General features: G+C 34.1%; 1 protein-coding gene across 1 annotated transcript in view; it reads right to left on the bottom strand.

The window, feature by feature from the left end:
• The window catches only part of LOC139859794 (uncharacterized), a 40,797-nt gene extending 33,196 nt beyond the window's left edge, over positions 1-7,601 (bottom strand). The window contains exon 1 of the mRNA XM_071848568.1: positions 7,240-7,601. Within this exon, the coding sequence (XP_071704669.1) occupies positions 7,240-7,601 (362 nt within the window). The remainder of the gene's footprint in view (positions 1-7,239) is intronic.
• Between the last annotated feature and the right edge of the window lie 3,924 nt (positions 7,602-11,525).

The raw sequence follows: 11,525 nt of genomic DNA on the forward strand, positions 1-11,525 counted from the left end.
TTAATGTTCTAAGAAAAGAATCGTAATGGTACGATCTTGCTTTGTCAAATTACCAGGATATCCCGGAAAAGACCGAATCATCAAGAAAAATATTTTCTTGATATGTTTAGAGATTAGATAGAATGTAAGAGTCGTGTAAATGACACATGATGATGGTATGTTCTATGAATCATCACGTCCCATTAGAAACTCAGCATGAATTACTGTAATATAATCACGTTGATCAAGTGTCATTATATAATATACTAACTCATGCATCAATTTCCAACACTACTTTAAAAACATTCATAGTTTAAACTCGAAAGTTTACAGAATATAGAAACTAGAAGTTTCTTATATGATGTAATACTAATAGCGCGAAGAGATAAATGATTTTAGATAAGATTAGTTATGAAAATATCTTCCGTAATATCGAGGATATTTATAATGAAAGATATGATAATATCTTAGAATATCTAAGATCAAAGGATGATGAAGAATATTGTCCGCAAGGGTTTAGAGTATGGAGCAAGATATTCGCTAAAGACTTCAGCAGGCATTGAATCATTTGGATTCTTTGAAGACAGATTTAGCCTTTGTGTTTTGTCCATGGCCTCCTTCATGGTTTGCTCAATTCATTTTCCAGTTCCAACTTTGCTGAGTTTTTCCAACATACTATTCTTTATCATCAAACTTCTGATGGTTAAGGTTGTTTACAGTTTTTGCTGCTTCATCAGAAATTTCTAAATTTGAAGTATTGATTCATAGACTGGGTGCTTTTCAGAATTTTCAAATTGGAAGGATAATTCTAAGAGATTAATGTTATATGTATACATATATCTGTTGATGTAGGCATGCTGCGAGATTTAAAATACTGATTGCTGATTTCTGGTAATTGGTATGACAATTATTGTTTCAAGATGTAGATGGATATATGATAGGGTTTCAATGAATCAATATAGTGGTTTTTCGAAGAGGTTTAAGTCAAAGAATAATGAAGTTGTTGGTACGTTTACTGTTAATGTGATGGGATATAAAAGGTTCTCCGGTAACGATGACGAAGGGGCAAACAGATATATCAAAGTTATAGTAAGACTTATTCGAATGAAAACTTGAAGTTGATTTGCTGGAGCTGTGACAAAATTGTCTAATTTGAAAAGGAATTGCAAAGTTATTTTCGGTAATAACAACACCAAAGAAGCTAGCACAGATACGTGTTAAACGTTTACTCAAGTTCCGAATGTTTTTAGGTGCATAACTATATGCATCAATCTCCTCTTCCCTAGATGAAGTGCGGTTGGTTCATCCTCTTGATTGAGATGTTTTTTAAGAATCATGATAGATTTGAACGCTGATTTTAATCGTCAAGATACAAATGAGGTTTAGGATGAAATCAAGTGGCAAACTTGAAGAATTGTTTTGTTTCATATGTTATAATCAATATTTTAATTCATTTTAATTGTCCAATGTTGGTAGTCCTCAGTTGATAGTCCACAGTTAGCAATATATAATATTCGAATTAATTAATACGTGTCGTGACCCGTGTACATGTCTCAGACTCGATCACAACTCAAATTATATATATTATTATAGAATCAACCTCAACCCTGTATAGAGAACTCGATCATTACTGCATATAAAGTGTCTATGGTTATTCCAAATAATATATATAAATGCGTCGATATGATATGTCAAAACCTTGTATACGTGTCCCGATATTTAAAGTGCGTAAAAATAAATAACAGAAATTAAATGACGATAAATAAAGTGCGTAAAGTAAATAACAGAAATTAAATGACGATAAATAAAATTGCGATAATTAAATTGCGATAAATAAAATATAATCAGTTAGCTAGGATTTTTGTTAGCGTGGATTCTTAATAGAATTTCTCATAGTTAATGCATTTGTTTCTAACAAATTTTTATTTTGTCCAATGTTTTCTTCATTATGCCACTTGTTGGATTCTGGTAATCAATATCCAAATATGAAATTGAATGAAAATAGTTATTTTGCGGTGAACGGATACGTATATTAGTGGTTGTAAATAGGATAGTAAATGACTGTTGAATTCAGATTTGAAAGAATGTACAGTGTAACTTATTAATGTAAAATCTAAATATTCCTCGGGTATTACTTACCCGTTAAAATATTTTTACCATTAACAGTTTGTACACAAGAATTTTTGATTACAATCTTTATGAAAACATATATATTTTCTTCAGATATAATCGTGGATTTAATGAGTTAATATGATATTAATCTCATTAGATTTATCGTTAGAACTAGAACACATAATCTCTAAAACATTAGAAATTATATATTCGTCATATAGAATGAAGATAATTGATGTAGAACGATTCGTAAAATGATAATTATACTCGAGGTACAGAATGAGATGTTGAGTCATGTGGTGTTGAAACTTGGTTTGTTGGTGGTACTGGTGTTGGTGTTGATGCTGACGCTGGTAGGTTTTGCACCACGTTTTTCAAAATTGATTACTCGAGCGCGAAGCTCGTTGACTTCTTCCATTATTCCGGAATGATTGTCGGTCAAAACGAGCAGATGAATAAGGTTTAAAATTTTAGATAGAATATAATCGTGGAGAGATATTCGGAAAATGAGTGTGAAAATGGTGTTTCGAATGGATTCGCTGGTAAGTGATTCAGGTTCATCGCCAAGAGGTGAAGTTGGTTGGTGGAAAGGATCGCTTTCTTCTCGTCTCCATTGATTAAGTAGCCTACAAACCCATCTCCAATTCATCCAGAATAAATGATGGCTAATTGGTTGATCCATTCCGGTCACACTGCTTCCGGAGCTTATGTGAACATCCATGTCGAAAATAACTGTCGGAGTAACTATCGAAATCTGAGGGACTAGAACTGGTTGAGGGATTTATCTCGTACAATCAGATGAAGGATTTTCAATAAGAAATAGATTATAGGATGTAGATTAGTACCCTGCAATACATAATTTACATATGCATATATAATACTAAAATCCCATAAGTTACGGAGGAATCTACGGAAGTTGTCAGGCAAAGGTAACAATAACAGATACGCTAAGATATGAATTTATCTATACACTGCCTATGCAATAAATGCAGTAAGACGTGTCTAGACTTTAAGGATGATAAGCAAATAATTTTTGACAATAATGATAAGCAAAACTTTTGACATGCATACACGGTCGAAGTCCAGACCCAATAATGCATCTAAATAACTATCTGTTAGACACACTAATGCAAGACCTGGTTCGCTAAGACCACTGCTCCGATACCAACTGTAGTGACCTGTCCTAATCCGTCTGGACGAAGTCATTAACATCTGGTTCCATTGCGATGATCAACTCTAAATAATGTCTTTACAATGAGCAAATGAACAGCGGAAGATTTCTTTCATACCTGAGAATAAACATGCTTAAAAGTGTTAACCAAAAGGTTAGTGAGTTCATAGGTTTATCATAACAATCACTTCAATATATTAATGGCCCACAAGATTTTCGTTTATAAATATATGTACACTCGCAAGTGTATAAAAGTATTCTATAAGTTGTAGGCACCCGGTAACAAGCCTTAACGTTCATGTTTTACCCTCTGAAGTACACCAGATCAGGTGTGTTTAAAATAACCTCGAAGTACTAAAGCATCCCATAGTCAGGATGGGGTTTGTCAGGCCCAATAGATCTATCTTTAAGATGCGCGCCTACCGTACATAGACAAGTAGTTTAATGTTACCAAGCCAAGGGTATATTTCTGGTTTAAACCCACATAGAATTAGTTTTAGTACTTGTGTCTATTTCGTAAAACATTTATAAAACAGCGCATGTATTCTCAGCCAAATATATATATATAAAGGGAGTAATGAAACTCACCATACTGTATTTCATAGTAAAAATACATATAACATCATTGAACAGTGTAAGATTGGCCTTGGATTCACGAACCTAAATTATTTATATATATTTATATGTTGGTCAATATTTGTCTAACAAATTAAGTCAAATCATAGTGTACCACAATCCTAATGCTCGAGACTAATATGTAAAAGTTAACAAAAGTCAATTTGACTCAAAATGATTTTCAAAATTTGTACATGATTATTATATACACTGTTGCAAAACACCCCGTCTCGAGCCGTCTCGACGCCCGTCTCGACGGTTTGGTGACTAGTCCGTCCCGTCTCGTAGAAAACCGTCTAATATGACAGTCAACGATCAAAATTCGGGTTAAAGTTGAAAAAAATCGAGTCAAAGTCGGTCAACATTCAGAAAAGGGAGAAAATCGATAAAATCGGTAAAATATATCGTATTTTAGTTTGAATTTTTTGTATTAAATTAACGATGATAGCAATTATCGGTATAAATTAATTAATTAAAGTTTTTAGCTTTAAAATATGTATACATATAAGCGTTTTTATACTTATATATTTAAAAGTCAACTTTGGTCAACGTCCGTCTCGACCCCCGTCTCGACCCCGTCTCGAACGTCTCGACCTTTTTAGGACCCGACCGTCTCGACCCCGTCTCACGTATTTTGCAACCTTGATTATATAGTTTAAATATCGTCGTTTATGTTTTTAAATATTTTTAAAAGATTTATTAGAGTAAATAATATAATTTATTTATAAATAAAACTTTATATATATAAAAATATACTTTTATATATATCTTAGATAATAAAATTTATAAAGTTTATTGAATATCATAAAAATGTTATGATAGGTTTTATTAAGGTAATTATATTATTTGTATTACATTTTTATTTAATAAAATAACATTGATAATAATAATAAGTAAAAGTTGTATTATTTTGTATTAATAATTATTATTATTCTACTAATAATAATAACAATATTTATATTTACGAAAATGGTATTATAATAATATGATAATTCTTATTAATAATGAAATTTTATATTAACAATGATATTTCTATTAAAAATAATAATTTTTGTAAAGATGATATTTTAATATTACTAATAATACTAATAATTATTTTAATGATAATAATAATAATAATACTAATTATAACTTTAACGATAATAACGATAGTATTAATAATATTAAAAATAACAATTTTTAATGATAATACTTTTCATTAATAATAATGATAATAATAATAATAATAATAATTATAATAATAATAATAATAATAATAATAATAATAATAATAATAATAATAATAATAATAATAAGGCAAAAAAACTAGAACGACGATAATAACGACGATAATAATAATTATTTTTACAAAAAATTCAATTGACTATAACTCCAAATCCGTTCATCGGATCCATTCGATGTCTAAAGGAAAAGTTCTTAATTTTTCGCTGGCTTTCCAAGGACATGCATATCTTATACCTTATCTCAACCGCATGTGTAACTAATTCAAGATTCAACATAACCTATCTAAGGGCAATATCAAAAGTACAAGCATGCATAATCCTATTTTCTCGAGCACTAGTCAGGGATACACTATTAATATGTAAAAATTAATTTATGAGTACTCACATATCAATATTGAGGTTCAATATTGTAGGAAAGGTACGTAGACGCAACGGAGATGATAAATACTAAATTGACCTCGCAAGCATACCTATAATCCATACCCATGACCACCATAGTTATAACTCATAATTTCCTTAGCCCTATCCTACTCGAAAAACTCATTTTGAGATCATGCGGGCAGAGCCCCATCGTAGTATTTTATGTATAATAATAATAATAATAATAATAATATATATATATATATATATATATATATATATATATATATATATATATATATATATATATATATATATATATATATATATATATATATATATGATTATTTACGGAGTAATATGATGAATTGAATCACAAAAATTGGAACTCGTTCGACTTTTATAGGCAAGTTAACCTCACCTACCCCTCATTCATTTCCTGTTCGCTCAAAACAAAAAATGTTACCTCATTTTACTTAACATAAATAAATATTAATATTAAATCTTTAGAATTAATTAAATATTGTATTATATTTACGTGCGTACTAAAAATGTAATTTTTGTTCAAACGACTCGTACGTTGTCACTCGACTCATGTACCACTTTCGGTTTTTCGAGCGCACTTCCGTACGTTTAGAAAACTAGCCTTTTACGTTACGCGACGTGTACCTTTAATAATAATTTGACTTATTTATCAAAAATTTACTTTATGAAAAATGTAACTTATAAAATTGAGCATTGTGGTCATTTCCTTCTATAAATCTGGGACTCGTTGTTTATCAAAATATATTATTTTAAATCAGAACGGTTTATGACTAAGTTAAATATATATATATTTTTATTTAGAGTTGTAACTTTATACATAATATGTATGTTTGAAATATTTACCTAGTGATATAATATTTAGTCTTTCAAAACTAAATATATATTTCAAAGTTCATTTTTAAAATCGTTTAGAAAAATATTATAACTCATAACGTTTTCATTTGAAAACTTAAATAAATAGAATTCGTTTATGTATTAACTTTTTAAATATCAATCGCATCTCTAAGGGAATGTTACTATCGTGTACTAGACTAATTTAAAAAAACATATATATTTAATGAACACGTTTTAATGTACGTTGCGAGTTATTCATACATCTAACAACTAACATTCCAACTTACGTTGTTTAAATAAAAACATTTTAATAAACAAGTTCTATTATATCGAAAAATATTTTCGCACGTTTGAGAATAGATCAATCAAGTATTATGAAGTTCAATTCTCCACTAACTTTTGTCTAACTCTCGATAAGTGACACTTTGTTCTCATTTGTAATTTACTTTTCCATTTATTCCGCATACCTTAAAAAAAACGATTTCTCAAATCAATGTGGGCCTCGTTACAAAGACACACAATCATGCAATGTATCTGATAAATCAATCATTTGATATTATCTTTTAATTTCGTCGATAAACTTATATTGAAACAAAATACGTTTATGTAAAGTATTATTTATCTAATACCTTGTTAACGTTTTTAATTAATAAGTATATATATTATATATACATATCAATATACACATAAATGTTCGTAAATCGTCGAGCATAGTCAAAGAGTAATTGATTACATGAATGTAGATTTCAAAACTTTCAAGACTCAACATTACAAATTTTGCTCATCGTGTCGGAATCATATAATGATTAAAGTTTAAATTTGATCGGAAATTTCCGGGTCATCAAAGCTTGGAAGTATCGCCGCAGCTGACGCGCAGTAATCACGAGCGCGTATACAAACTTTTCGATTGGGTAATAGTTTAGCTCACTCCCAGTCAGCGCTTTACTCACGAAGTATATAGGTGTCTGGACTCCGTCTCTCTCGATGATCAGAATCGAGCTAACTGCTTCTGCGCAATTGCTAAATACAAGATAAAGGTTTCCCTGGAAATTAGCGCGGTCAAGGTTTTTAAGCAGCGCCTTCATTTCTTGAAATGCCTTTTCAGCCTCCTCTGTCCATTTGAAGTCAGACCTTTTCGCACAATTCTTTAGCATGCTGAAGAAAGGGAGAGATCTTCCAGCTGCTTTTGACAAGAACCTAGTTAATGCGGCAAGTTTTCCTTTGAGACTTTGAAAATGTTTCTTAGTTTTTGGAGATGGCATGCGTTCAATAACTTCAATATTTTGTGGGTTAGCTTTGATGCTCTATTGGTGATCACGTGTCCCAAGAATGATCCTTCTTCTTCTCCGAAACTATACTTTGATGGTTTGAGTTTTATGTTAACGCTGCTCAGTGTGTCGAAAGTATCGAGAATGTGTGCTAGCAGTTGTTCCTCAATATTACTTTTAATGACCAAGTCATCGACGTATGCTTCCAGGTTGCGACCGATCTGCTTAGCGAAAGTCGTGTCGATCATGCGTTGATAAGTGGCACCAGCGTTTTTAAGACCAAACTGCATCTTCGTGTAACAGTATATGTCGTGGTCCGTTTGAAATGCTGTTTTTTCTTAGTCTTACTCTGCCATGGGGAATTGATGATAACCCTTGTATGCGTCTAAGAAGCACTTAAACCTGAATCACGCGAGGGACTCGACCTTCCAATCAATTTTGGGTAAAGGGTAGTTATCTTTTGGGCATGCCTTGTTAATGTCTTTGAAGTTGACACATAGGCACCATGATCCGTCGACCTTAGGGACCAGAACTGGATTAGTCACCCACGTTTGATAATTGACTTTACGCAGGATGTTTGCCTTAACCAGCTTGTTTATTTCCCCGCACTGCCACTCACTTCTGTCAGGCGCCATGGGCCTCTTCTTTTACCGGACAGGTTTCATGTTAACGTTAGCGTTAAGGCGATGTTGTGCGACGTCTCGCGGAACGCCTGTCATATTTGCATCGTGCTAACAGAATACGTCCAAGTTGGTCATAAGGATGTTACGCAACGTGACTTGTGTTTCTTTCATCAGACCCGCCCCTATTTTTACTTTTTGATCCGGGTAAGTGAGTTTATTACAATGTGACACCCAGACGATGTCTCACCCACTGATTTCTCTTCCTCTTTCACCGTGACTGAAGCGCATAGTCCTCAAGCGGGTTTGACTCGAGAGTAGCAATTCCTTGCTTTATCAGAAATTTTACTAATCCATGAACCGTTGATGGTATCGCTCCAAACCTTTAAAGGGATATCCTGCCCAATATGGCATTATACCTGGAGTGCGCGTGCATCACACAAAACTTAACATCTCCGATGCGCACCTTATATTTATCATTGTCATCCCTAAATTCTAGTTTCGGGTCCAGGGTGCCTATAGGCCGTGCCGATTCCCCTGAGAATCTAGAGAGCGCCATGGTTGAAGGTCAGATACCTTGCTTTAAGGACCCTGGAAATTGTCTAAAACATTGTTCGTACATTATGTCTACACTACTACCGGTGTCTATATGTAAACGCCTTATCCTGTATCCAGATTCAGGCAAGTAACCCTGGACCACGATAGGTGCGCATTAAGTGTTATGTAACCGGATAGTGGGAAAATAGATTCATGTAACCTCTTCAGTTATATAATCAGCCTTACGCTTTCCATCTCTACGCGAAGATATAGTGGTCATACTTGCATATGCCTTTCTTCCGTGAGTTAAATTATGGATATCGCAGAGAGAGCTGAGAAGAAAAAATGCGAAAACGTTAAGAACAATAAAGGAAAAAGATATATTTAAACCTTTTAACTTTCTGGTCCCACGGATGGCGCCATTTGATCAAGCATAAAATGGTCCAAGGGGTTCGGTTCATGCAAGATCAACAATAAAGAGGGATTTCAGGGTTTCTTGAGGTTAACTCTCCGGTCCGGAGTACCGTGAATAACCCTCATACGAGATGATGATCTCTGAAAGGGTGGTTAAACGTAACCCACCATAATTCGGGTTAACCGGAGGCGATGGCTCATTGGACGGTGTTAGGATTTTACGTTCAAAGAACGTTACCCGAGAACCGTTATTGTAACTGTGCAGATAGAGTGCTGTGAAAGGTGAGTTTTTTCTCTCTATCTTGAATTATCCTTTTGTGAAGTTGGACGTGAGTATTTATAGGCAAGAGTGGCTGTCCTTTTCTTTGCCACGTAGGCTACAAGAAAGGGAGAGGGGACAGAATGGTACAGAATAGTACCATTCTGTCGCATGTACTCACGTGGTCCCCTCCATATCGTGCTATTTTGCCACGTCCTGCCACTCGTATGATTACTGAGATTCCGTCCTTAGTATTTTGTACTGTCTTTTGTCTCATTCAGCTTCCGCAATAATTTCGCGTATTCTCATGATGGCGCTATGCTCACCGCGCGATGTCGTTAGCTGGACTGCGCCATATATTACGCGTTATTGACCTTTAGGAATGGTCGAGAGCAGCTATGTTGTAATAGTCTTGCGCGATGTGTTGGCGTATTTCATGCACGTCATTACCCACCCTAGGGCTAACTCGATACGTTTGATTTATATTTGAACCACACCTCGAATTGTCTATAGTCATGCTTTTTGATAACCATCACAAGATAGCCTGCTGGTTGGGGCCTTGAGTTTCTTTCAAGAATTTTGAGTCTCGAATCCTGCGTATGATGAATATTTTGTGGTGGTCATGTGATAAGGCTGAAACGGACGGTTTTATTTGTGCAATGTCGTTAGTTCGCAACACATCAGAATCAGTCACCAAAAAGGGGGTACTGTTTTAAATTTATATTTAGCGGGGCCTAAATCGTACTACTCCTTATTATGAGTAAGGGAAGTATGACCTAGGGTCGTATTTTTAAGATATCAGTAGAATTGAACCTATATTTAATGCTTAAGATAATTATAAAGAGAAGGAGTAGTGGTTACCTAATTTTGGGTTTTTTTAATTTATAAGACAGATAAAGTAAATGCAATAAAATTTCAGATAAGGTTAAAGCAAGTGCATACTATGATTTCACCAGTTATTCTGCCGGGATTATGGAATGTGGCTCATGAATAGGTAAGGACCTTGTATTCATTACACTGGTCCTAAACGCCCCTGTCGTAAGAAATGTCACTGGGTAATGCGATAGGCTTGAAGATTCTGAATAGACAGCAATGTCCATTACCCCCGACGCACGTGCAGTCTGACTACAGGCATACACGTTCAGATGGCTCATCCAATTGAGCGACTCGGTTGGGTGACGTATTAACATTCCACAAAGGTCTAAACTTTCTTAAGCATAATAGAATCTAGGGTTTACCGTATCCGAGAGACGTGATGTTTTTCAATGCTTTCATTAATGATTGGGTTTAAAAGATAGTTAGGCCCTTAAAAGGAGTTCAACCATAAAGAACACCATGGCCAAGTCAAGTTGACTTCCATGACCATGTTCGGTTATCCTAACGGTCCAATTCTTTATGTGTTTAAACAAACAGTATCTTAATTAACCAAGAATCCCTCAAGCAGGGTGCACTGCTTGAGACCGCGTTATGGTGAAGTGTACTAATCAGCTCTGACCGGGTTACATGGCCTTTCTTAGCAGAGGTACAGCTTACAACAACCGTTGTGCTTCAACATGCATGTACGAAGTTTATATGCTTGGTGACTACACTAGCATGGTCTAGGACCAACAATGTACTAAGGGTCTAGTTAAATGTTTCACTACGAAAGAGTCCTCAGTCGAAATTCAAAGCTTGATAGACTTACTACAACCGGTATGCCTCAGTCGATCTTGCGTTGTATCCGATAGACTTCCCTTACCAAGGGGTGACACAGATAGTGTACTATGGATCGGGGTTCGCGACTTCCTAATAACAGAGCCAATAACTACGTTCTATTAGTTGGAAAAGCGATTGAGTTTAAAGCATAATCGATAAGCATTTCGACAACATACACAAACCATAATATTATTTCGGCATTATAACTGATTATATCATAGCATACACTAAAGATAACTACTCGTTAATCATGGCAACAACATCACAAAACATAATTGTAGAAGACATTATATAAAGATAAAGGATAGAAGTACCAGTAGATTAAACGAGTTCTGAATACAAAAGTGACAACTTCAAACTCCAGACCGCTCCTAATACAATCTTCGGTGTTCT

Source organism: Rutidosis leptorrhynchoides, chromosome 7 (genome assembly GCF_046630445.1).
Source record: "Rutidosis leptorrhynchoides isolate AG116_Rl617_1_P2 chromosome 7, CSIRO_AGI_Rlap_v1, whole genome shotgun sequence".
Lineage (NCBI taxonomy): Eukaryota > Viridiplantae > Streptophyta > Magnoliopsida > Asterales > Asteraceae > Rutidosis > Rutidosis leptorrhynchoides.